This window comes from Micromesistius poutassou, assembly GCF_964030765.1.
Source record: "Micromesistius poutassou genome assembly, chromosome: 1".
NCBI lineage: Eukaryota > Metazoa > Chordata > Actinopteri > Gadiformes > Gadidae > Micromesistius > Micromesistius poutassou.
The window spans coordinates 22151177-22179060 of NC_140271.1; the positions used below are offsets into that span (position 1 = coordinate 22151177).

The 27884-nt window shown below is 47.0% G+C and overlaps 3 protein-coding genes across 3 annotated transcripts in view; all 3 read right to left on the bottom strand.

The window, feature by feature from the left end:
* Positions 1-27884, bottom strand: part of LOC311374652 (uncharacterized protein) — an 83483-nt gene that overhangs the window by 40471 nt on the left and 15128 nt on the right.
* LOC311374003 (NLR family CARD domain-containing protein 3-like) overlaps positions 1-27884 on the bottom strand; it is a 123399-nt gene that overhangs the window by 27936 nt on the left and 67579 nt on the right. The gene's annotated exons all lie outside the window — the stretch shown is intronic.
* Positions 2322-15749, bottom strand: LOC311381236 (NLR family CARD domain-containing protein 3-like; the record flags this gene model as incomplete). The annotated part of the gene is made up of 6 exons (XM_084488445.1): positions 2322-3739; positions 9584-9630; positions 10011-10184; positions 10650-10823; positions 12713-12886; positions 13954-15749. The coding sequence occupies 6 exons, from the start codon at positions 15747-15749 to the stop codon at positions 3186-3188; spliced, it is 2919 nt and encodes a 972-aa protein (XP_084344571.1). The 3' UTR covers positions 2322-3185.

Sequence of the window (27884 nt, forward strand, 5' to 3'; positions counted from 1 at the left end):
CAGGAGGAGGACCAGGAGGAGGAGGACCAGACCAGGAGGAGGACCAGGAGGAGGACCAGACCAGGAGGAGGACCAGACCAGGAGGAGGACCAGACCAGGAGGACCAGACCAGGAGGAGGACCAGACCAGGAGGAGGACCAGGAGGAGGACCAGACCAGGAGGAGGACCAGACCAGGAGGAGGACCAGACCAGGAGGAGGACCAGGAGGAGGACCAGACCAGGAGGAGGACTAGACCAGGAGGAGGACCAGACCAGGAGGAGGACCAGACCAGGAGGAGGACTAGACCAGGAGGAGGACCAGACCAGGAGGAGGACCAGGAGGAGGACCAGACCAGGAGGAGGACCAGACCAGGACTAGGACCAGACCAGGAGGAGGACCAGACCAGGAGGAGGACCAGACCAGGAGGAGGACCAGGAGGAGGACCGGACCAGGAGGAGGACCAGACCAGGAGGAGGACTAGACCAGGAGGAGGACCAGACCAGGAGGAGGACCGGACCAGGAGGAGGACCAGACCAGGAGGAGGACTAGACCAGGAGGAGGACCAGACCAGGAGGAGGACTAGACCAGGAGGAGGACCAGACCAGGAGGAGGAGGACTAGACCAGGAGGACCAGACCAGGAGGAGGACCAGACCAGGAGGAGGACCAGACCAGGAGGAGGACCAGACCAGGAGGAGGAGGACTAGACCAGGAGGACCAGACCAGGAGGAGGACTAGACCAGGAGGACTAGACCAGGAGGAGGACCAGACCAGGAGGAGGACTAGACCAGGAGGAGGACCAGACCAGGAGGAGGACCAGACCAGGAGGGTTCAGTGTCTGGGGCCGATCACATCGTTAGGGTTAGGTGTCTGGACTCGGGTTAGGGTTAGGGTTAGGGTTAGGGTTAGGGGTCTGGGTTAGGGTTAGGTGTTAGGGTTAGGGTTAGGTATTAGGGTTAGGGGTCTGGGTTAGGGTTAGGTGTTAGGGTTAGGTGTCTGGGTTAGGGTTAGGTGTATGGGTTAGGGTTAGGGTTAGGTGTCTGGACTCGGGTTAGGGTTAGGTGTCTGGACTCGGGTTAGGTGTTAGGGTTAGGTGTATGGGTTAGGGTTAGGTGTCTGGGTTAGGGTTAGGTGTTAGGGTTAGGTGTCTGGGTTAGGGTTAGGGTTAGGGTTAGGTGTCTGGGTTAGGGTTAGGTGTATGGGTTAGGTTTTTGTATGTGATTCTGTTTTGTAGGTCCATGACCCTGGGTGCACTGGCACACCATCTCCCAATGCTTTTATTTTTTTATTTTTTTTTTTTTATATAGACGTGTATAAAAGTATAAAATGTTTTTTAATTTTTCTGTTTTAAAAAAGGGGAAGAGAAGGGGGAGCAGGAAGAGCAGGAGGAGCAGCAGCTGGGGTCTGAGGAGGCGCGGAGCAAAAGTAAGGTGAGTATTTTTGTTGTTTTTCTGAAATGAATAAAAAGAAGGGGGAGAGATCCACACACACACACACACACACTCAGACCCATCCATACACATCCTCTCATAAATAATAAATCATCAAAAATAATAATTAAAACCTGAGTCCTTAGCCCAAGTGAAGGAGTTTAAGTACCTCGGGGTCTTGTTCGCGAGTGAGGGTACGATGGAGCGTGAAATTGGCCGGAGAATCGGAGCAGCAGGGGCGGTATTGCGTTCGCTTTACCGCACTGTTGTGACGAAAAGAGAGCTGAGCCGCAAGGCAAAGCTCTCGATCTACCGGTCGATCTTCGTTCCTACCCTCACCTATGGTCATGAGGGGTGGGTGATGACCGAAAGGACGAGATCGCGGATACAAGCGGCCGAGATGAGTTTTCTCAGGAGGGTGGCTGGCTTCTCCCTTAGGGATAGGGTGAGAAGTTCAGTCATCCGGGAGGAACTCGGATTAGAGCCGCTGCTCCTTTGCTTAGAAAGGAGTCAGTTGAGGTGGTTCATCTGGTCAGGATGCCCACTGGACGCCTCCCTTGGGAGGTGTTCCAGGCACGACCAGTGGGGAGGAGACCCCGGGGAAGACCCAGGACTAGGTGGAGAGATTATATCTCAACACTGGCCTGGGAACGCCTTGGGATCCCCCCGTCAGAGCTGGTCAATGTGGCCCGAGAAAGGGAAGTCTGGGGCCCCCTGCTTGAGCTGCTGCCCCCGCGACCCGACCCCGGATAAGTGGATTGACGACGAGGATGAGGATGAGGAGGATATATATATATATATATATATATATATATATGTATATATATATATATATATATATGTATATATATATATGTAAAACAAATAATATATAAATAGATATAAAATGCAGAAACACTAAAAACACGTGGATAAAAGATAAAAAGTGCTAAAATAAGTGCCAAGGTAAGAAAATAAATAAATAAATACATAAATAAATAAATAGGTAAGTAAAATGGAAAGAATAAAAATAAGGACGAGAGGCTATAGGTTATAGCACCAACTTTATTTTATTTATGTTTAAAAAACTACATATTAACATTATTCATTCAAAAATGATTATTCGTTTTTGTAGGTTGAAGAATAAATTACTCTTTAAAAAAACACATTTAATACACTATCTATCCCAATCCATGACCCCAGTACATTTAATACACTATCTATCCCGATTCATAACCCCAGTACATTTAATACACTATCTATCCTGATTCATAACCTCAGTACATTTAATACACTATCAATCCCGATCCATGACCCTGCTTGTTTCAGTCAAGTTAAGGACTGTTTAAATCATCATCCTAAATCAAATCAACATCAACATAATATAAAGCGACATGACTGTGTTTGTACAAGAATAATAAAGTGGTTGATACAAATATACTACAGAATTTACCAATAGAGCGATCACTAAAGATAGAAATGTAATAATTACTGATAACTGAGCAATTTATTGAGCATCACTGAAAACACACCTTTTTAAAATAGCTTTCATCATCAAACTCTCCTCATCTGAACAATGAATCTTTCTAACTGTAGAGGAAGCTCAATGCATAAGATTTTTAATAACTGTAGAGGAAGCCAAAGATATGATATTGAGGATAATGAATTCCCTATTGCATAAAAAAAAGTTTTGGAGTTAAAAAAAACAACAGAACGTGTGTGTGTGTGTGTGTGTGTGTGTGTGTGTGTGTGTGTGTGTGTGTGTGTGTGTGTGTGTGTGTGTGTGTGTGTGTGTGTGTCAATACAACTGACTCAGAGAGACTGAGATACTAGAAGTCGTAAACCCAAACCCAGGGAGGAGGTCCTCCTGGGTGAAGGAGGTCTGGAAGGTGTGGATGTGTGTCAGTGTGTCTGAGGACCCTCCTCCACCTGGGGACACTCTGTAGAAGGACAGAGTGCCAGCAGGCCGGTCCAGATACACTCCTACTCTGTTAGAGCCAGCGGGGGGGAGACGGATGGCTGTTGCTATATTGTTGTGCTGGGCAGAGTAACGGTCATCATAACACCAAAGACACCAGGACTTGTTGTTCCCTCCAATCCTGCTGTCATCACCCTCTCCTCTCCTTGTGATTCCTCTGTATGTCACTCCTACACCAACACCTCCTTCCCTCTCTACCTCCCAGTAACAGCGACCAGTCAGAACCTCTCTTCCCAACACCTGGAGCCAGAGGTCAAACCTCTCTGGGTGATCAGGATGCTGCTGCTCTTTAACCTCCGTCACCTTTCTGTTGTCCTCAGACAGAGAGAGGAGTCTGTAGGCTGTGTTTGGGTCCAGTGTGAGTTCACAGGCATCTGAGGGGAGAACAAGACACCGTTACCAGGGCCGGTTCAGGGCCGGTTCCCCCAACACATTTTGCCTTTTGCTTCTCAAAGGAAAGCTAGCGTCCATATGAGAGAAAATAATAACTGATGACCACAAAGCACTGCACACACACACACACGCACGCACGCACACACACACACACACACACACGGTCCCGCGGTCACACACACACACACACACACACACACACACACACACACGGTCCCGCGGTCACATCCAAGCAACTCATAGGAAGGAGGTCTTAAAGAGGACTTATTATGGTGTTTTCTCAACAAGTGAACATAGCATATGAGTTCAGGAAAACATGTTTTTGAAGCTGTTTGCTGGAAATAGCTTCTGGGAAACAAAATCTCTCCTAGCGCTATTCCCCTCTGTTTCAGTCCCTTCACAATGTGCTGTTTCTGGTGTCTGTAGCCTTCATGCAAATGAGCTGCTGCCCATTGACCAATCAGCTGTCAGAGTGAACCACAGCATGGAGGAGAAGTGATTGTTGCCGTTTGCGGACTCCCTGAGCTCTATATCTATATAATAATAATAATAATAATAATACATTATATAATATATAGGTATCTATATAATATATCTAATATCCCGGCCAAAAGCTATGTGCGCCTCTGATGATATTATGAATCATAAAGACTGCGTCTGACGTCTCTGGTCCTTCCACAACAAGTAAAGACTCGTAGTGGGGGTTATCTCGGCCATGGTTCAGAAGAATTGGGGGAAAGGGACTTTGGCTTTGACTCTCTGAAGTCCGGATTGAACCGCGACATGGAGGAGAAAGGGATTGTGCTCCCGGAGCTGAGCTGCCGGACTGCCGCCGAAGCTCCCCCGCCGTACTCCCGGAGCGGGGCTGCCGGACTGCCGCCGGAGTTCTGGCGGCAGTCCGGGAGCTCCGGCGGGGGAGCTTCTCCCTGCCAGGCGGTCACATCTATTTCTGTATGGAATCTCCCTGCTTCTGAAATGCGCGAACATCTCCGCCCAGCGCTCGTCCGCTGGTCCAGGTCCACAAAATCGTATCTATGCTCTGATTGGAGGGGGGTGGGGAAGTGGGTGGTAATATGCAAATGTACCCCCCCCCTCCTGTGTAGGAGGGGGCGCCGAAACTGACTCGCTTGTTTGGTAACTGTAGGCGGGGTACTTTCAGAAATGCATATCTCACTCAAAAAAGCATGTACGGACTTATTTCAAAGTTTGTATGCGTGTGGCAGCACCAGAGACCCAAAACAACAGCCCAAATCCCAGGAAAAGTGTTGTTTTCATAATATAATAATAATAATAATAATAATACATTTTATTTATATGGCGCCTTTCAGGACACTCAAGGTCACCTAACAAGCATAGAAAGAGATCAAGACACAAATTAAAAGAAATCTTAAAAAGACACAGAGCTTGCAGCAGATTTCTAGTCCATGTGTGAGTATGCCTGCCTAAATAAGTGTGTTTTGAGGTGGGATTTGAAGGTGATAGGTGAGTCCATGTTTCTAATGTCCGGGGGAAGGCTGTTCCAGAGGCATGGGGCGGAGCGGCTGAAGGCTCGTGCCCCCATGGTGGACAGACGAGCTGGGGGGACGTGGAGGTTGATGGAGGAGGCGGATCTGAGTGACCGGGTGGGAGTATTGATTTGAATGAGGTCAGACAGATATGGGGGGGCAAGGTTATGAATGGCATTGAATGCATTGAGGAGGATCTTGTACTCTATGCGGTGTTTGATAGGGAGCCAGTGAAGTTGGTGTAGGACGGGGGTGATGTGACAGATGGCAGGGGTTTTGGTGATAATACGGGCAGCAGCGTTTTGGACCAGTTGGAGTTTGTGGGGGAGACCAAACAGAAGGGAGTTACAGTAATCCAGGCGTGAGGTGACTAAAGAGTGGACCAGAATAGCAGCGCTGTTGGGAGTGAGTGACAGGCGGAGGCGGTTGATATGTCCCCTTTAACACACTCACTGTTAGAGTAGCACTACTAATAACATGCCGTATGGTAGCGTTTAAATGGCGGCTATTGTGACACGGTTTCAGTATCGTATACCGTACTGCGACACTATGAGGGGCTGTTCCGTTATTATAGGGCAGACTAAAGGGCTCTTTATGGTTCCACGTCGACGCAACGACCCCGCAGACGCTTCCACGCAGTCCTGAACCTTTCTGGTCCTGCGTCGGGTTTTAGTGAGCGGACCAATCACAGCCCTTGCGGCTGCGTCGCCTCAACGGAAGGTTACAATTTTTGGGAGACGCACGTCAGGCCCTCGCGGTGGACGCAAGGAGGGTCTGCAAGGACGTAAGGGGTCTGTCACCCCCTTGCGTTGCGTGAACGTGGGACCATAACCAGCCCTTAACAGTCCTCCGCTCTCTGTTCCCTACAGGCTGCTTGTTCCCGCCGCCGTCCTGATTGTGGGCGGGGCATCGGATATTGTCGTTATTATTATATCCTACCTTATCTCCTAAACAATGTAAGACCTTCCTTGTGTTTCCCTGAATGAAAAGCACTCGGGGCGTCCTGTCTGGGCCTTAGATCTACTAAAGCACTGGTCCTGTCTGGGCCTTAGATCTACTAAAGCACTGGTCCTGTCTGGGCCTTAGATCTACTAAAGCACTGGTCCTGTCTGGGCCTTAGATCTACTAAAGCACTGGTCCTGTCTGGGCCTTAGATCTACTAAAGCACTGGTCCTGTCTGGGCCTTAGATCTACTAAAGCACTGGTCCTGTCTGGGCCTTAGATCTACTAAAGCACTGGTCCTGTCTGGGCCTTAGATCTACTAAAGCACTGGTCCTGTCTGGGCCTTAGATCTACTAAAGCACTGGTCCTGTCTGGGCCTTAGATCTACTAAAGCACTGGTCCTGTCTGGGCCTTAGATCTACTAAAGCACTGGTCCTGTCTGGGCCTTAGATCTACTAAAGCACTGGTCCTGTCTGGGCCTTAGATCTACTAAAGCACTGGTCCTGTCTGGGCCTTAGATCTACTAAAGCACTGGTCCTGTCTGGGCCTTAGATCTACTAAAGCACTGGTCCTGTCTGGGTCTTAGATCTACTAAAGCACTGGTCCTGTCTGGGCCTTAGATCTACTAAAGCACTGGTCCTGTCTGGGCCTTAGATCTACTAAAGCACTGGTCCTGTCTGGGCCTTAGATCTACTAAAGCACTGGTCCTGTCTGGGCCTTAGATCTACTAATGCACTGGTCCTGTCTGGGCCTTAGATCTACTAAATGGGATGGAGGGGGGGGGGGGGGGGGGGGGGTCCTCGCTGGGCGGCCCTCACACGTAGCATCGGAGCTACAAATCATATCGGGTTAAAAATCATTTTGGCGGGTGTTCATAAAAACTTACTTTACGCCAGTTTGGCCGGTGATGCATGAGGCAATCTCAGAGCCACTCTACACGGCATTTCAGAATGTTAGTAAACAATAGCCGTAAGGACACTTCAGAATGTTAGTAAACAATAGCCGTAAGGACACTTCAGAATGTTAGTAAACAATAGCCGTAAGGACACTTCAGAATGTTAGTAAACAATAGCCGTAAGGACACTTCAGAATGTTAGTAAACAATAGCCGTAAGGACACTTCAGAATGTTAGTAAACAATAGCCGTAAGGACACTTCAGAATGTTAGTAAACAATAGCCGTAAGGACACTTCAGAATGTTAGTAAACAATAGCCGTAAGGACACTTCAGAATGTTAGTAAACAATAGCCGTAAGGACACTTCAGAATGTTAGTAAACAATAGCCGTAAGGACACTTCAGAATGTTAGTAAACAATAGCCGTAAGGACACTTCAGAATGTTAGTAAACAATAGCCGTAAGGACACTTCCGGGTGGCAGAACGCGAGCGGCTGCCACTGACCTGAAGCCATCCAGCCGGCTACTGTGAACATAGTTACATAGATAAAACCATTGTTGATCTGGAGTTGAAACGATGACGTAAACAATATTAATATAATATAATATAAGTTATATTTATATATATTAATGAGACGTCCTGTAGCACCCCGCAAGAAGAAAACCATTCATTCAAGCCATTGACTCTGTTTTCTGGATCGCTCTGCCCTGGTCAAATGACATGGAAGGGTTTGTTTACTAGTGGTGCCATCGGAGAACGCTTCGGCTTTTGCCACCCGGAAGAACGAATTGTGACATCATGGTGAATTGTCGTACTGTTCTCGCTCCCTGGGCAGTACTGACTACATTTCCCATGAGCACTGTCGTGATGCTACGTGATGTTGTGTGGGGCGCGCCCCACTGGTGGGGAATAGAGACGTGCAGGTGGGGCGCGACAAACGGGAGGAAGTGTCACTGAAAACTCCATGTTTCTTATGGTAGGAGCGAAAGCTTGACAGTAGGGCTGGGCGATACGGGCCAAAAGTCATATCTCCTATTTTCAAGCAGAATGTCGATATAAGATATATATCAATATTTGTTCATGCAATAAAATAGTTGCCTGTTGCCGCGCTCCAACTGGTCGTTCTATATCGGGGGCGCCGCGTCGCTGTGCTCGTTAACCTGCCTTGCCGATTGCAACTCAATCCTAAATTTGTGTGTAGGCCAGGGTAGCTAAACATTTTAAAATGAGTCAGTCAAAAACAGTCTGAGAAAGATGTTGCAAATGCATGTTTCGCGCTGAAGGGGATTTAAAAAAGTGAGGCGAGTGGTGGAAGAGCGGGGCCGGGGCAGAGTGTGTGTGAGCCAGAGGCAGAGCGGAGTGGAGAGAGATGAGCAGAGCAGAGTCCTGCACGCCTCTTATTTGCAAACCCGCACCCGTCCTTACCCGCAAAACTTAAAACCACATCCGACCCGTGTTCCGACAGTAGCGCAAATTACATTCCGCACCCGACCAGACCCGCTATAAATTGATACCAACGCCCGACCCGCACCCGAAGGAAAATCAGACACATAAAATGGAACGCCGGGGAATTACACTAGTGGTGTTTGGTGTGGTGCTTTAGATTGCCGTGCAAAAAAGCACATCATCCACTGTGGACGGTTTTAGTTGAGTCCTCCGCTCCTGAATAGGCATCAGATCCAGCACCGGAGAAGTCTCGCTCTTTTTTCTCAGCTGCACTTTTATTTTATTTTCTCTATTTTTGAACTTGATGCAAGTTATAACACAGCTGCACTTTTATTTTCTCTATTGTTGAACTTGCTGTTATTTGATGTTATTTAGTTAGAATTTAGATACAACATGATGTAACTTGATGTTACTTCAATAAATTTGGAAATGTTAAGCGTGGCGTATTTCATTAGCATTGTGTTGGGGCGATGGGGGCAGGTGGGGCTTGAAAATCCCCCCTTGTCCAAAGTGGGGGGTGACCGAAAAAGTTTGAGAACCACCGCGTTAAACTAAACACGGCGGTGGTTGGTTGGACAGACGTCTGGGGGCGAGAAGGGGAAGGAGGCAGGGGATGACATTGAGAATATCAACAACAAATATCAACAAAAAATTTGGCTAGTGGAAATTCTGATTGGCTGGTAACTTTAGAAAGTTACCAGCCCAATTGGCTGGTAATCAAAAAAGTTAATTTCGAACCCTGCACACGGGGGTCAAACTCGCACACGTTTCAGCCCTCGTACGGCTGGCCGCTCACGGTTAATATTTCTTAATACTGCGTAACATTCATTAGGAAGCAAATATCAAACGAGAACGAAATATAGATTATTCTAGAATATAATTATTATACATCAACAGTTTGATGAAGGTGATGTCCACCATCATCTTCATTCCCAGGATGATTTGACTGAACCAACGTCACCTCCTGCTGTGTGGATGGACTTTCCATCTCTATAGTTAGTGTGTGTTGAGATGAATCAAACTAAACAGACACTTACACTTCTTTAGAGCTGGTTTCATCCTCCGCACTCCACCGTGCTCCACACTGGGGAGACAAAGAGAGAGCAGCATGTTGTCTTTAGACAGTGAAACATTATTCACATGTTAACAAAGAGAGAGCAGCATGTTGTCTTTAGACAGTGAAACATTATTCACATGTTAACAAAGAGAGAGCAGCATGTTGCCTTTAGACAGGGAAACATTATTCACATGTTAACAAAGAGAGAACAGCATGTTGTCTTTAGACAGGGAAACATTATTCACATGTTAACAAAGAGAGAGCAGCATGCCATCTTCAAAAACTGAAATATTAACATAACTGTTGTTTCTAAATGAGAGCACATTATCTAGTAATATAATGGTAACATGTTCCACTGATCCTTGTAGGAGACATTGTCCCTGAGTGGTGAGCTGTCCTCTCCATACCTGAGAGTGTCCAGTCTCCAGTGTGGATCCTCCAGTCCAGCAGAGAGCAGCGCAGCTCCTGAGTCTCCTGGGTGATTGTAGCTCAGGTCCAGCTCTCTCAGATGGGAGGGGTTGAAGCTCAGAGCTGAGGCCAGAGAAGCACAGCCTTCCTGTGTGACCAGGCAGCCAGACAACCTTCACACACACACACACACACACACACACACACACACACACACACACACACACACACACACACACACACACACACACACACACACACACACACACACGTTCAACACATGCTGAACCATTGTGTAAAAATGTCTTGATAACAGGGAACAGACCAGTGTCAATGTATTGGCGAGAGTGAATAGCTATTCAGTCTATGGTCAGAACGTCCAAAATAAATTCCCAAAAATCCAAAAATGTAACGAAGAACTTCAACTTCAACAATCATTTACACACTGAATAACTGAATGATATAACATAAGTCTCATTATATCAACAAAAATGGCGACTTGAAATCGGTCAAATGTCTTCTGATATGGAACATTGTGGCGTAACTGTTTGCACATTATGTAAAACTGCCATTGTAATTATTAATACATTTCATACCACAATTAGTTTAATTGTTTTTGCACATTGACTAAAACTGACCTGAGAGTTTCCAGTCTACAGTGTGGACTCCCCAGTCCAGCAGAGAGCAGCTTAACTCCTGAATCCTGCAGATCATTGTTACTCAGGTCCAGCTCTCTCAGACTAGAGGAGTTGGAGCTGAGAACTGAGGCCAGAGCTTCACAGCATCTCTCTGACAGATGGCAGCTAGTCAGCCTTTAAACAATATGCAGTTGTTAATTATACATAAATCTTACATCTATAATGTTTTATGAATGATGAAACAACTGGAAAATGTGTCTTCAAAGAAACTTTTTAAGAAGAGTCTGTTATTCTACTTTAGGGCTCTACACTCACACAAACAGACAGGAACATGTTACTCTTCAGAACATTAACCCTAGTTGAATATGTAATTTAAGACATTTTTAATTCATACAATCATCGCTAGATCGTTGTTTCACACTTAACAGTCAGTACCTCGTCCCTGGTCCCTCCTAGCAGGGTATCTGCAGGTTTCAGCAAGTCAAATTTAAGACTTTTTAAGACCTTTTTTAATACCACCTTGAATGAAATTTAAGACCTAAAGCACGGGATGGTGGGGGGGGGGGGATCCCGCTGTATTACAACCCAAGCATAGCATGTGTGTCACTCAATGAGACTCATTCAAGTTGACTTTTTGTCTGTTTATTGAACATAAAGTGATACTCAGTGCTCTCTGGTTCAAAAGCTGTAAGTACAAGTGCAGTTTAACGGCGTGTTTCCGACCAAGTATCTAGCAAGAAAGAAGCCTGTCTACGTGAAAAGTCCCGCGAGAAAAATAAAAAAATTAAAAGTCCTGCCCCGACAAATTTAAGACCTTGAGTTACAGTATTTAAGACCAGCATATGACATTTTTAATGAATTTAAGACTTTTTAAGGCCTTAAATTTAGAAACATGAATTTAAGACTTTTTAAGACTTTGTAAGGATGCGCAGACACCCTGCCTCCTAGTGTCTACATTGGTGAGTCCTTGTGCTCCGTCGCTCGCCCTAACAATCTCCTCCCTGTACAGTGTCACCGACCCCTCCCCTGTCTGACTACCCTCCTGTCATCGACCCCTCCCCTGTCTGACTACCCTCCTGTCACCGACCCCTCCCCTGTCTGACTACCCTCCTGTCACCGACCCCTCCCCTGTCTGACTACCCTCCTGTCATCGACCCCTCCCCTGTCTGACTACCCTTCTGTCACCGACCCCTCCCCTGTCTGACTACCCTCCTGTCACCGACCCCTCCCCTGTCTGCCTTCAAGCCCCAAGTCCCTCCTTTACATATTTGTGTCCCTCAGTAAAGACCCTTTGATTTACTGTCTGTCAGCCTCACTCTGTGTGAGCATTTGGGTCCACTCGCTCTACTTCCCCTTAACAGCTGCTCAGACGGAGCTTCACAGAGGAGGGGGGTGCCCCTCGGTCGTGACGTCAGACTTCCTCAGTAAAGGTCTGACGTCACGTAAAGAACGCCACCTGCGTTCAGCAGGGTGGAACGTTCACGGCGTGTTTTGGGGAGAATGGCAAAAACATACGATTTGACCCCTTTTCTCTCTAAATTGGGACTCATTTCAGTAACAGTGATAAAATGGCATACACTTTTATCATATTATATATATTATTAATACATGACTATATTGATGATCAAATAAAACAAATTACCACGTTTAAAACCAAAAAATGTAGTTTTGGGTTCACTGGTTCTTTAAGGCTGATTGGTAGCAGCTACCGTACTCCATAGAGGGGAGAGCTTCTCTTGGGATTTGGAGGTATCTCGTTAAATCACAAAAACAGCACATTTATTTTTGCCATGAAATCTTATCTCAGAATAATGTGATAATTAACACTAATTCTGAAAAAAAGAGCATCTTATTATTCCATAAAAACTCAGAATTCAACATAATTATGTCGTTAATTCAGAAAAACAAGAGCAGAATTTATTTTCTCAAGTGTATTTCCAAGTATTTTAGTTGGCATGCATACAATGATAACGTCTAGGCTTGTGACAACTACTTCACTATCTAAGAATCAGCTGAATGTCTGCTGATAGTAAAACTTAATTATGCACATTAAGTAAACTGACCTGAGAGTTTCCAGTGTACAGTGTGGACTCCCCAGTCCAGCAGAGAGCAGCTTCACTCCTGAATCCTGCAGATTATTGGTACCTAGGTCCAGCTCTCTCAGACTAGAGGAGTTGGAGCTGAGAACTGAGGCCAGATCTTTACAGCATCTCTTTGACAGATGACAGCCATTCAACCTTTAAACAAAACAAAAACAGACAAGAACATGTAACTCTTCAGAAATTATATCCCTATTAACATGAAGTTGGTTGAATGTATGTCAGTTCAGCTTTTATTCAAAGGTGAGATATTATACCACCAGGTGGGGTCTGGTTGCAGACTCATGGGGGATTCTGGGAGCTCCACTGTAGAACGGAACCTCCACTGTCTACGACGCGCCTCCAGCCACTCTGCTGCCCCGTATTGCAGTATTGGACTAGTACAACACTCCAATCGACCACATCTCTTGAGAGGCTTGTAAATTATACAGATGTAAGTTTGTCATGCTTTGATGATAAAGGAGTTACAGAGTAACCGTCTTTCATTTGACTCTTGTCGTGAATAATTTGTTCAGTGAATTTGATAAAATACGTAAAACGTCCAATTACGGAACATTGCAATACCCTGATGTTTCTGCATTAGTTACGATCTATTTCACATACATATAGCGGTCTTGTTATTCTTTCACGTTGTTTACAACTTACTTCCTTATTCAAGTGAAGGTGACGTATTTCCGTTCTACAGTGGAGCTCCCAGAATCTCCCATGAGTCTGACACCATGGTTTTTTTCAAAATGGCTAATCACACTCACGCCTGGTGGTATAATATGTCACCTTTAAACAAAGTAAATATCTTTGTATCATACAACTATGTCTTTGTATACAGATATTTGTTATAAGTGAGAATATTTGTTATGCCTGGACCAACAGACATGTATTGTAGATGTTTATATTATTCTAGTATTATTGTGTTGCATGTGTTGAAATACAAGGTCTTAGAACATATACGGAAATGTTTTTGTATATTATTATATCCTTTAACTTCTAGTATTATGTATATTGTGTTCTGTATTGTAATACATGTTATTAATGAACCTACAGAGATGGATTGTATATTATTACAACTTATATTCTAGTATTATGTATTTTGTAATACATGTTATAAGTTAAACTACAGAGATGTTTTGTATGTTGATATAACTTTTATATTGTAGTACTGTGTGTATTGTGTTGTCTATTGTAATACATGTTATTAGTGAACCTACAGAGATATTTTGGAGGCTTTGACCACTGGCAGCAGCCTCAGAAGACCCTCCTCTGAAGCAGAGTATTTCTTCAGGTCAAACACATCCAGGTCCTCTTCTGATGACAGTAAGATGAAGACCAGAGCTGACCACTGAGCAGGAGAGAGAGATTCTCCAGAGAGACTTCCTGATGTCAGGTACTGTTGGATGTCCTCCACTAGAGAACGGTCGTTAAGCTCATTTAGGCAGTGGAACAGATTGATGCTTCTCTCTGGAGAGAGATCTCCACTTATCTTCTCCTTGATGTAAGACACTGATTTCTGATTGGTCTGTGAGCTACTACTTGTCTGTCTCAGCAGACCTTGTAGGAGACTCTGATTGGTCTTCAGAGAGAGGCCCAGGAGGAAGCGGAGGAACAAGTCCAGGTGTCCGTTCTCACTCTGTAAGGCCTTGTCCACAGCCTTCTCATAGAAGCAATCTGATTTCTTTATTTTAAGAGTAGACCACCTGGATGGTTGTTCTTCTGAGATCAGATTGACACCACTGTCAATGAAGGTCTTAAAGACATAAAGGGCAGCCAGAAACTCTTGGATGCTCAGATGGACAAAGCAGAACACCTTGTCCTGGTACAGCCCACATTCCTCTTTAAAGATCTGGGTGAACACTCCTGTGTACTCTGAGGCTGCTCTGATATCGATGCCACACTCTGCCAGGTCTGCCTCATAGAAGATCAGGTTGCCTTTCTCCAGCTGGTTAAAAGCCAGTTTTCCCAGAGAAACAATGATCTCCCTGCTCTCTGAACTCCAGTGATGATCTGTTCCAGCTCTCCCATGATACTTCCTCTCCCCCTGTATGGACTGAACCCTCAGGAAGTGGCTGTACATCTGAGTCATGGTCTTGGGCATATCTTCTTCACCCTGGGATGTTTTGAAGATGTCCTCAAGAACTGTAGCAGTGATCCAACAGAAGACTGGGATGTGACACATGATGTGGAGGCTTCGTGATTTCTTGATGTGGGAGATGATTTTGCTGGCCAGCTTCTCGTCTCTGAATCTCTTCCTGAAGTACTCCTCCTTCTGTGGGTCAGTGAACCCTCTCACCTCTGTCAACATGTCAACACAATCAGCAGGGATCTGATTGGCTGCTGCAGGGCGTGTGGTTATCCAGATGTGAGCGGAGGGAAGCAGGTTGCCGCTGATGAGGTTTGTCAGCAGCACGTCCACCGAGGTGGACTCTGTGACATCAGTACAGATCGGGTTGTTCTGGAAGTGCAGAGGAAATCGACACTCATCCAGACCATCCAAGATGAAGACAACTTGGAACCGGTCGTATCTGCAGATTCCTGCTTCTTTGGTTTCAATAAAGAAGTGACAAAGAAGTTCCACTAAGCTAAACTTTTTATCTCTCAGTAAATTCAGCTCTCTGAAAGTGATGGGAAATGTGAAGTGTATGTCGTGGTTGGTTTTGCCTTCAGCCCAGTCCAGAGTGAACTTTTGTGTTAAGATGGTTTTACCAATGCCGGCCACTCCAGTTGTCATTATTGTCCTGATTGGTTGATCTTTTCCAGGTAAGGGTTTAAAGATGTCTTGACATCTGATTGGTGTTTCCTCCCTGGCTGGTTTCCTGGAAGCTGTTTCAATCAGTCTGACCTCATGTTCCTTGTTGACCTCTCCACTGCCTCTCTCTGTGATGTAGAGCTCTGTGTAGATCTCATTCAGAGGTCTTGACTCTCCTGCTTTAGCGATTCCCTCAAACACACACTTGGTCTTCACCATCAGATGAGACTTGATTTTATGTTGGCACTCATTAGCAATCATTTCTAAATTAAAAAACAACAGAAGAATGTGTGTTTATAAATAGTACAGGTCTTTAAAAAATATATATAATAGTCTCTTACGGCTCTGTTTTAAAATAAGACAAACTTTCTAATCTGTTTTCAAAATAAGAGTATCTTACTGCTCTTCAGTGTGTGGGCCAGCTCCTCCAGCTTCAACTGCTTCATGCAGAGCATTGTGATGTCTTCTACTCCCTCTCTGGCACGCCTCCTCTGCTCCTCCTCCTCCTCACCATCCACCTCCTCCTCCTCCTCCCTCTGGCTCTCTGAGCATTGTGGGTAATCTGGGTAGAGAACCCTCCAGAGCTTCTCCACCTCCTTGTCTAGAAAAGCGTGTGCGTTCTCCTTGATCCGCTGGAACAGAACAAACATCAATGAGAACTTTACTGTGAACTAACTGAGGACATCAGAAGCGTCTGTCCTGGATTCACGTCCTGCTGGTCTGAAGAGGGAAGGCTTGAGACTGTTAGCTCCAGACTGTTAGCTCCAGACCGTTAGCTCCAGACCGTTAGCTCCAGACTGTTAGCTCCAGTCTGTTAGCTCCAGACTGTTAGCTCCAGACTGGTAGCTCCAGACTGTTAGCTCCAGACCGTTAGCTCCAGACTGGTAGCTCCAGACTGTTAGCTCCAGACTGTTAGCTCCAGGAGAGATGTTGGTCACATGTCATTCATGACTGTACATTTACACACCTTCAACTCTGTGTGCTGCTGCTGTACAGACGGACCACTGGGAACCTTTGACCTCCTCTGGTGTCTGTGGAGAACACACACACACACACACACACACACACACACACACACACACACACACACACACACACACACACAAACACAAACACAACCAATACTTTCAGGAGATCTGACGGTGAGGAGCAAACATTAAGACATCTGAAGCCATTCTTAGGCCCGGTTTGGAAAGAGCTTTGGGGTAGAGGGATGACGATGGAAGGCTTCAGATTTGTACTTTCAAACCGTGAAAATAAGGAGAATTAATAAATTAATTTAAAATGAGATGTGAGTTTACAGGTGGGTTCTGAGACTAGTGCAAGAAGATCATCTGCAAATAACATTCCCTCTTGTTCCATCGCCCACTTGAATACGTACATTGTGATCCTTACAGATAGCTACAGCCAGCGATCTTAACAAGAAAGGCTGATAACAGATTTCCTTGTTTAAGACCTTCTTCATGTCAAAGGAGAAGAGATCATACAGTTGTGAGCCACTGGGTCAACGAATGTTGGGCTGAATCCAATGTTTTTAAAAGCTGTAAACATACTAAGCCGTTCTCTTCTAGATAAACAACAACAACAACCATCTGTGATTCAGGACTCAGGATGTTTGTCTGATGTATTTAATAATCTGACAGATCCTTACCTTGGCTCAGTAGGCTGATTTCCGTCTCCAAACCCTGCAGGTTGCTCCATAGATTCGTCACTCTTCATGGAGACACAGCTGGGTCCAGGGGAGTCTGCTCTCTGCAGCTGGACTCTTCTAGATATTTTTAGATTCAAATGTTTTATTGCTTTTCAAGTTATTACATTGTAGAGAGACAATAAAAGTAGTTTAGGGCATGAAGTAGTCATATCTAAAGCTAAACGCTGGATATAATGGATTCATGAGCTGGAACCGTCCTTCTGGCTGTGTGTTCATGTGTAAATAGGTTCTCCTCTCCCCTCCATGGAGCGTTCTAGTAGAGGAAGGTTCTCAGGAGGCCAGCTGGCCTAAGGAAGAGTTCCATGTAGAGTCTGGGCTGCAGACCCAGCCCTCCACCCCCTGACTTTAGTTTACGTCCCAACATGACCAGCTGAGAACCTGAATATTTGATAGTAATGTCTAGTGTTTGGATGCTTTGTGTCCAGGTCCATATGTGTTTAAATAGTGGAACACTGTGGCCTCAGCTGGCCTACTGAGTGAGCAGAACGTCTGCATGAGAACCGGTCTCACTTGAGGGACTTCCAGAGTGGATTGCTGGGCAGGTCAACATGTTGGCTAAGTATGTTGAAAGACTAAAACGTTGCTGCTTCACATAAGTCCCTCAGCTTTCTTACACCTTTTTTATCCATGTTTTCCAAATGGTGATATCACATCTCCTCATAAAGCAGGTCCTACAAGACGTGCCTCATGTTGAAGGAGAGGAGATCAGACAGTGATCCAGGGAGCTGCACATGATGGATCTATGGATGCTGGACTGTGGCTTTTGGTCATCTGAAAGATTCTTACCTTTCAGATTACAAGATTCAATTTAAGTCTTTCCTTGAAACTGACCCTTCTCCTGTTGAGAGATCTGGGTATTTGATATTCAGACAGATTCTTACCTTGGCTCAGTAGACTGATGTCCATCTTTAAACCTGACAGGTAGGATCATAGATTGGTCACTCTTCATGGAGACACAGCTGGGTCCAGGGGAGTCTGCTCTCTCCTGCTGCTCTGGGCTTCAACACACACACACACACACACACACACACACACACACACACACACACACACACACACACACACACACACACACACACACACACACACACACACACACACACACACAGCTTTTACTCAGACTAATGATGATGTCATGACGTATCACTGCTGAGCTCTGAGATAGTCAACAACAGACAGTGAGAGATCCTCTTCTTACCTCTTAGCTTTTCTTTTGCGGCCATGTTTCCCAGACAGAGTGGTCTTAGAGGTAGGACCCCCCTCCTCTCTCTCCTCTCTCTCCACATCCATAGTAGACTGGAGACCAGACACAAACACAACTACATATTGTTCCTCTGGTCATTCAGCGTTTGGTTATTCTCTGCTTTTATAGAACCTGCTTATCAGTGGTGGACTCAGACAGTTTGAAGGGCAGGGGCGAAAAAATAAAAAGGGCGCATTCTGCACAACATGGGGCCCCACCAGCGCGCAAAAAGCTATGAGGCATCATGTACGATGAAATAGTCCTCGCCCTCATTAAGATTAGCAATACGTTATTATGAGGAGATCCAGATCAAAGTAATTAATGACATGGTACTGACAATTAAAATGATAACCACACCTCTATGATAAAACCACACAGGGAACTATAAAACCTTACAATGTTTATTCCACAAACACCTTCATCAAGTAAAACACAGAGGGAACTACTAACATTTGTTCCACAAACACACACCCAGGCGTGATAATGTCCATGACAAAGCTATGATTTGGGAGCTTAGCAGTCGGAGCTTAGTAGTGGAAACGCGCCACTAGAGGGCACTCAATATGTTTTTCCACGTGTAAAGGGCAGCCAATAAGGCCCTTCCTCTCGTTGTCACCCCTGTAGAGGGCACTTTAGCAACACTTCTTCAACCATGGAGGCACCGGACGGGCAGAAGGGCACTAGCAGGGCCCTCATTAAGGCACGTTGCTCTAGAGGGCACATCATCATCCCTTATTGTATGAAGGGGCACCTAGAGGGCACCCAATCATTTTTTGCACGTGTAAAGGGCAGCCAATAAGGCACTTCCTCTCGTTTTCATCACTATTGAGGGCACTTTAGCGCGCTTTTTCAACCACTGAGGCACGAGGGGGGGTGGACGAGGGGAAAGACGTGGAGACGCTGCCCAGTGTTTACTACAAACCACTGATAACTTTATCACTCACACAGAACGTCTCAGGGCTTCAAGTGCGTCTGCAGGGGAACCAGAAGACAGATACGCTCACTATGAGGAAATCCTCCTCTGAGGTTTTCTGTCCTGTTGAACCAGTCTGACTGACGACCTAAACGGACCTCATGACGTTTAGACCACACCCACATCCCCAGATCTGGCCCTCTTCCTCACGCACAATGACAACAATGACTATAATGACAATAATAATACAATTATAATGATTGTTACAATACAATAATACTAATATTACAATAATAATCATTAAAATAACAATAATAATTATACCATAATAATAGTCATAATAGTAATAATAAGAACAACAAGATATCACATTTTTAAAACACAATAATAAAATCTTGATGATAATCATAATAGTCCAAGTGATAATATAACGATGCAAACGGTAAATACAATTCGTATGCCAATAAACTTACACAAACCAACTCATTTACAATGTGAGAAGCGTACATAAGTGCACAAAAGCAATAAAAATTTTAATTGTGTATGTTTTCAGAACTATAACTTAATGATATTCGGAGCGTGGTGACTACAGTACCTCGTCTTCTCCCTGCTGTGATGAAGAGCTCAGCACCAAACCGTCCAACACAACAAGGAAAGAATGATGTGAACCAACCAGTTGGACCAGTTCCCCTCCCAGTTTAAACTCCTGTCACACTAACCTCTTATTGGCTGCTGTTCCATGACTTCACTCAGAAGAATAACCACTTTATTAAAATATGAACGATGGACAGAGCTGTGATGTCTAGAAGCTCAGAGAAATACAAAGAGACACTTGATGGTTCAAACAGCAGGTAGAGACACTCTGATGCATCGCCTCACTCCTCAGTTACAGAAAATAAATACCAGGACTTCATGAACACTTTACCATACATTAATGAAACATTCATTAACATTAGTGAATTAACTAACATTTAACTAATGGTATAGTAACTATTAATTAACGTTAGTAAATGCAGTAATAACCATTATTATACACTATTAGCATGGGGAACTAAATACACATTGCTCACATGTGTATTTAGTTCATATGGACACTGTTAGTAAACATGAACACTATCATTAAATGATTACTATTCATTAACTGTTAATGCTCATGACTGCATTAACTAAAGTTAATTAATGGTTAATTAATGCACCCTTATTGTAAAGTGTTCCCATGATTTCCATGAATAAAGTAGAGAATAGAAACACGTGACCTAGAGAAGGCCTCTCCTGTGTTCCAGGTGATCAGTACAATCTCACAAAGATCTAATCCTCACCACACGTCTTCTTCCTCATACCAAACCTGTGGCGGCCGCTCCTCCATTCATACCATCACTCTGTTGATCTCAAACACAGCGAGACGGTGGCTGACCTTCACCTTAATGTGAAGGTCAGCTAACCTTCACATTAGCTGACCTTCACTTTAATGTGTTCTCATTGGAAATGCATTTTAAACACAGAAGGTTAAAACAGTACAGGTTTACACCGATTTAGATCTCAGCTTCTTCACTGTTTCTGCTCAATTTTAAGAGTAAGAAAGGAAAAAACTGGACATAAAAGAAGATAAATGTAATAAATAAATAAATAATGATGTTAAATTATCATAATTATTATTACAATAACTGAATGTATTAAATAATGTGATAAAGGGTCCATAAGGGTGGCAGGTCCATGTTGTCTGATTCCTATGTGCTGGTCTGTATCTTAAGGCTGGAGTCGGTTTCTCCCTGATGAAGATGTGTCTCATGGTGTCAGTCGGTCGTTAGGGCGGTTCCAGCAGCAGCTATTTCCTGGTGAGGCCTTCTCCTGACTGGCAGCCAAACTCATTGACATAACACATACCTCCTCTCGTTAGGAACCGATTTGTTGGCATCAAGAGGTGCCAGTAACACGCCCTCTTGTGATGTCACAGTCTCCTCCCTCCTACTAGACGTTTTGTAGGTGTTGAGAGACGGTGACATCACCAGAGGGCGTGTCATTGGAGGACGTACATCCTCTTTTCAACGCTACCTCACTGTCACTTTAATGCACTGCAGAATGTATGCCAATGTGTGTGTGGGGGTGTGGGAGGGTAGAGGGGGTTTCTGTGTATAGCTGGACGTTGTATTGTTTTGTATTGTTTTATGTTCTTTTTACAACTATTTATTTTATAAAGCACCAAGAGGACTGCCATCCAATGTCATTGTGTCCTGTGCAATGACAATAAAGATTTATATTATTCAATCATTATTAGGTGGCTACTTAAAAACTACAACCTAAGATCGCTGCCGCACAAGAAGGATCCGGAATGACGGCGTTGTGTTTTTAAGAGTGAAACTACAACATCCAGGATGTGTTGGTATAAAGAAGAGACACAATTCAACAAGGAACAGTGACACACAAATATATAAACATCACATTCACAGGGTTGCCAACTTTTGGTTTTTGGCCGGAGTGAGACTCTGCTACTGGTCCAACTCTTTAACCAGTAGGCCACGGACGCATTAACTGTTTTAGAGTCGGTGTTTTGGGGCTTTGTTCTTGGCCCCACAATAAATTAATTTGTGAATCTGTGCGTGATGTAGTGACATCAACTGCCCCCCATTAGGATTAATATAACGCGTTGATGATTTCCCAATCTAAAGAACTAGAGGTTTGATGTCTATATCTCGCATTTTATCATTCCATTATCGGGCTTTACAAGGAGAAAGGCCGTACGTTGACCGTTGTGTGTTTGTCTCCCCCTAGCGGTCACTGTTGGAACGCAGCCCCCAAAAAACACATCTGTCTCTAAAACAGTGAATGCGTGCATTTGTCTCCTGGTTTCTCCCGTTGTCCCGTGTTATTCACCCCGTTGTCTCATAGTAATATGTCATGTGTCACCGGTTGTGTTTGTCCGCAGACTTGTGTGGTTGTCTACGACGAGGGAAGGACGACCCAGAGACACAGGACCTGCTCTCACTCTGGTCCTCTTTATTCTGGTACAACATGACGACACACACGTTGTGTCAACAGTGTGCGACTGAAATCATGAGTGTTCATGAGACCCCCAGCTTAGATAGATTTATCTTCTTCTCTATTTTTGACTGATAGAAAAATACATTCCTACGTACATTCTCCATCAAACATGTGATGGTATAGTGGTGAATTACAGGTCATTTCCAACATGTTTAACGAGGCCTACCTGGTACACAACGGTGACACTCACAGCGTGTCTGTTTTCTTTGCGGGAATCATTTGTACGTTTCAGATGCAGGAGTGAGGCTGAAGACAGCGAGGCCGACTCAGAGCAGGGTTCACGCTGTGGGTCCAGCGCTCTGCACAGAGGCTGCTGAGCGCTGACAGAGCGCTGACGTCTGAACACGAGCTGGAGTCTGGGATGGGACCCCATGAGGGACGGGGACACAAGGGTTCAGCCCCCTGGCCGCGCACAGACCCCCTGTTGAGGGGGAGCCCGGAGGAGGACCAGGACTAGGACCAGACCAGGACCAGACCAGGAGGAGGACCAGGAGGAGGACCAGACCAGGACCAGACCAGGAGGAGGACCAGACCAGGAGGAGGACCAGACCAGGACCAGACCAGGAGGAGGACCAGACCAGGAGGACCAGACCAGGAGGAGGACCAGACCAGGAGGAGGACCAGACCAGGAGGAGGACCAGGAGGAGGACCAGACCAGGAGGAGGACCAGACCAGGACTAGGACCAGACCAGGACCAGACCAGGAGGAGGACCAGACCAGGAGGAGGACCAGACCAGGACCAGACCAGGAGGAGGACCAGGAGGAGGACCAGACCAGGAGGAGGACTAGACCAGGAGGAGGACCAGACCAGGAGGAGGACCAGGAGGAGGACCAGGAGGAGGACCAGACCAGGAGGAGGACCAGACCAGGAGGAGGACCAGGAGGAGGACCAGACCAGGAGGAGGACCAGACCAGGACTAGGACCAGACCAGGACCAGACCAGGAGGAGGACCAGACCAGGAGGAGGACCAGACCAGGAGGAGGACCAGACCAGGACCAGACCAGGAGGAGGACCAGACCAGGAGGAGGACCAGACCAGGAGGAGGACCAGACCAGGAGGAGGACCAGGAGGAGGACCAGACCAGGAGGAGGACCAGGAGGAGGACCAGACCAGGAGGAGGACCAGACCAGGAGGACCAGACCAGGAGGAGGACCAGACCAGGACCAGACCAGGAGGAGGACCAGACCAGGAGGAGGACTAGACCAGGAGGAGGACCAGACCAGGAGGAGGACCAGGAGGAGGACCAGGAGGAGGACTAGACCAGGAGGACCAGACCAGGAGGAGGACCAGACCAGGAGGAGGACCAGGAGGAGGACCAGACCAGGAGGAGGACCAGACCAGGAGGAGGACTAGACCAGGAGGAGGACTAGACCAGGAGGAGGACCAGGAGGAGGACTAGACCAGGAGGAGGACCAGACCAGGAGGAGGACTAGACCAGGAGGAGGACCAGACCAGGAGGAGGACCAGACCAGGAGGAGGACTAGACCAGGAGGACCAGACCAGGAGGAGGACCAGACCAGGAGGAGGACTAGACCAGGACCAGACCAGGAGGAGGACCAGGAGGAGGACCAGACCAGGAGGAGGACTAGACCAGGAGGAGGACCAGACCAGGAGGAGGACCAGGAGGAGGACCAGGAGGAGGACCAGACCAGGAGGAGGACCAGACCAGGAGGAGGACCAGGAGGAGGACCAGACCAGGAGGAGGACCAGACCAGGACTAGGACCAGACCAGGACCAGACCAGGAGGAGGACCAGACCAGGAGGAGGACCAGACCAGGACCAGACCAGGAGGAGGACCAGACCAGGAGGAGGACCAGACCAGGAGGAGGACCAGACCAGGAGGAGGACCAGGAGGAGGACCAGGAGGAGGACTAGACCAGGAGGACCAGACCAGGAGGAGGACCAGACCAGGAGGAGGACCAGGAGGAGGACCAGACCAGGAGGAGGACCAGACCAGGAGGAGGACTAGACCAGGAGGAGGACTAGACCAGGAGGAGGACCAGGAGGAGGACTAGACCAGGAGGAGGACCAGACCAGGAGGAGGACTAGACCAGGAGGAGGACCAGACCAGGAGGAGGACCAGACCAGGAGGAGGACTAGACCAGGAGGAGGACCAGACCAGGACCAGACCAGGAGGAGGACCAGGAGGAGGACCAGACCAGGAGGAGGACCAGACCAGGAGGAGGACCAGACCAGGAGGAGGACTAGACCAGGAGGAGGACTAGACCAGGAGGAGGACCAGGAGGAGGACTAGACCAGGAGGAGGACCAGACCAGGAGGAGGACCAGGAGGAGGACCAGACCAGGAGGAGGACCAGACCAGGAGGAGGACCAGACCAGGAGGAGGACCAGACCAGGAGGAGGACCAGGAGGAGGACCAGACCAGGAGGAGGACTAGACCAGGAGGAGGACCAGACCAGGAGGAGGACTAGACCAGGAGGAGGACTAGACCAGGAGGAGGACCAGACCAGGAGGAGGACCAGACCAGGAGGAGGACCAGGAGGAGGAGGACTAGACCAGGAGGAGGACCAGACCAGGAGGAGGACTAGACCAGGAGGAGGACCAGGAGGAGGACCAGACCAGGAGGAGGACCAGACCAGGAGGAGGACTAGACCAGGAGGAGGACCAGACCAGGAGGAGGACCAGGAGGAGGACCAGACCAGGAGGACCAGACCAGGAGGAGGACTAGACCAGGAGGACCAGACCAGGAGGAGGACCAGGAGGAGGACCAGGAGGAGGACCAGACCAGGAGGAGGACAAGGAGGAGGACCAGACCAGGAGGAGGACCAGACCAGGAGGAGGACCAGACCAGGAGGAGGACCGGACCAGGAGGAGGACAAGGAGGAGGACCAGACCAGGAGGAGGACCAGACCAGGAGGAGGACCAGACCAGGAGGAGGACCAGGAGGAGGACCAGACCAGGAGGAGGACCAGGAGGAGGACCAGACCAGGAGGAGGACCAGACCAGGAGGAGGACCAGACCAGGAGGAGGACCAGGAGGAGGACTAGACCAGGAGGACCAGACCAGGAGGAGGACCAGACCAGGAGGAGGACTAGACCAGGAGGAGGACCAGACCAGGAGGAGGACCAGACCAGGAGGAGGACCAGACCAGGAGGAGGACCAGGAGGAGGACCAGACCAGGAGGAGGACCAGGAGGAGGACCGGACCAGGAGGAGGACCAGACCAGGAGGAGGACCAGACCAGGAGGACCAGACCAGGAGGAGGACCAGACCAAGAGGAGGACCAGACCAGGAGGAGGACTAGACCAGGAGGAGGACCAGACCAGGAGGAGGACCAGGAGGAGGACCAGACCAGGAGGAGGACCAGACCAGGAGGAGGACCAGACCAGGAGGAGGACCAGGAGGAGGACTAGACCAGGAGGAGGACTAGACCAAGAGGAGGACCAGACCAGGAGGACCAGACCAGGAGGAGGACCAGACCAGGAGGAGGACCAGACCAGACCGGCCGCTCCCCTCTGGAACGGTCACATCCGGTCAAGCTTGTTACTATCGGAAAGCCTGTGGTCACTTTAGTGGGGATAGACGTTGTCCGCAAGTCTGAACGACCTTGGTTAGGGTCAGGGTCAGCGTTCCCGTGCGCCTGTAGCGCCGGGACTTAGGATTTTGGTGTGACTCATGGACTCTTTGGCCACATGTACTTTGACCCAATAATGAATAGTTTGAAAAAAACTTTTGTTTTCCAGTTTGGAATTAAAAAATTGAAACGCTTATCGTTTTCTAGTTGGAATTGAAGGTTTTTTCGTGTTACAGTTGGGCTTTAAAAATGTAAAATGGAAAGGACACTCTGACCCGAGGAAGGCCCCCCGAGGTTAGGGTTAGGGTTAGGGTTAGGATAAAGGTTGGTTAAGGCAGGGCTGAGATTCTGGGTCCATCCAGGGCTCTGGTTTGGTTCTGGTTTGGCAGGGCTGAGCATCTGGGCGTATCCACCAGTAGGCGCATTCGCTTCAACTCCCCAGCACCCCAGAGAAAGCAAGAATTGCTCTAAAAAACAATCCTGTACTCCATACACCGCTCAGTCCCAGGTATTGTTATCGGGGTGTGGGGGGGGGGGGTAAAAGCCTGGGGAGGCCTCGCGTAAGAGGATTTGAAACTTGGGCTCTAACCCCAAACTAACTGTCAGGGTTAGAGCAGGTGCTCAAATAAATCTGTCAACTGATGGGATTGGGTGTCTGGATTCAGGATGGGGTTCAGTGTCTGGGGCCGATCACATCGTTAGGGTTAGGGGTCTGGACTCGGGTTAGGGTTAGGTGTCTGGACTCGGGTTAGGGTTAGGTGTCTGGGTTAGGGTTAGGGTTAGGTGTCTGGGTTAGGGTTAGGTGTTAGGGTTAGGTGTTAGGGTTAGGTGTCTGGGTTAGGGTTAGGTGTTAGGGTTAGGTGTCTGGGTTAGGGTTAGGTGTCTGGGTTAGGTGTTAGGGTTAGGTGTCTGGGTTAGGGTTAGGTGTCTGGGTTAGGTGTCTGGGTTAGGGTTAGGTGTCTGGGTTAGGGTTAGGTGTCTGGGTTAGGGTTAGGGGTCTGGGTTGGGGTTAGGTGACTGGGTTAGGTTTTTGCATGTGATTCTGTTTTGTAGGTCCATGACCCTGGGTGCACTGGCACACCATCTCCCAATGCTTTTATTTTGTTTTTTTCTTTTTTTTATATAGACGTGTATAAAAGTATAAAATGTTTTTTCATTTTTCTGTTTTAAAAAAACGGAATAAAAACAGGGGAAGAGAAGGGGGAGCAGGAAGAGCAGGAGGAGCAGCAGCTGGGGTCTGAGGAGGCGCGGAGCAAAAGTAAGGTGAGTATTTTTGTTGTTTTTGTGAAATTAATAAAAAGAAGGGGGAGAGATCCACACACACACACACACACTCAGACCCATCCATACACATCCTCTCATAAATAATAAATCATCAAAAATAATAATTAAAACGCATGTATATGAATAAATAAAGAATATAGGATAAAAAGTTTGGGATAAAAAAGGAAGCACACTGCAATCTAAAATTCATGTTAAGATATGCAGGAAGTCCTTTAAATTAAAACCATGCACACACATATATATATGTAAAACGAATAATATATAAATAGATATAAAATGCAGAAACACTAAAAACACGTGGATAAAAGATAAAAAGTGCTAAAATAAGTGCCAAGGTAAGAAAATAAATAAATAAATACATAAATAAATAAATAGGTAAGTAAAATGAAAAGAATAAAAATAAGGACGAGAGGCCTCCAACAGAATTTGGAACTTGTAAAACTGGAGGCCTAAATAAAATCATGGTAAAAAAGAACACACAGTAATAAAAACATGCAACATTTTAAAACGCACACTGTGGACCCGGTGCCATGCAGGGAGCCCCAAGGAGGAGTCCCGGGTTCTCCCAGCGCCCCCAGCAGCGGCCCGGCGCGGTCCCTACTCCCTGACGTTCAGGCCCAAGGGGGTAAGTGTTTTTAGTTTGGCTATCCATCTACGCTCCGCCGCCTTCCT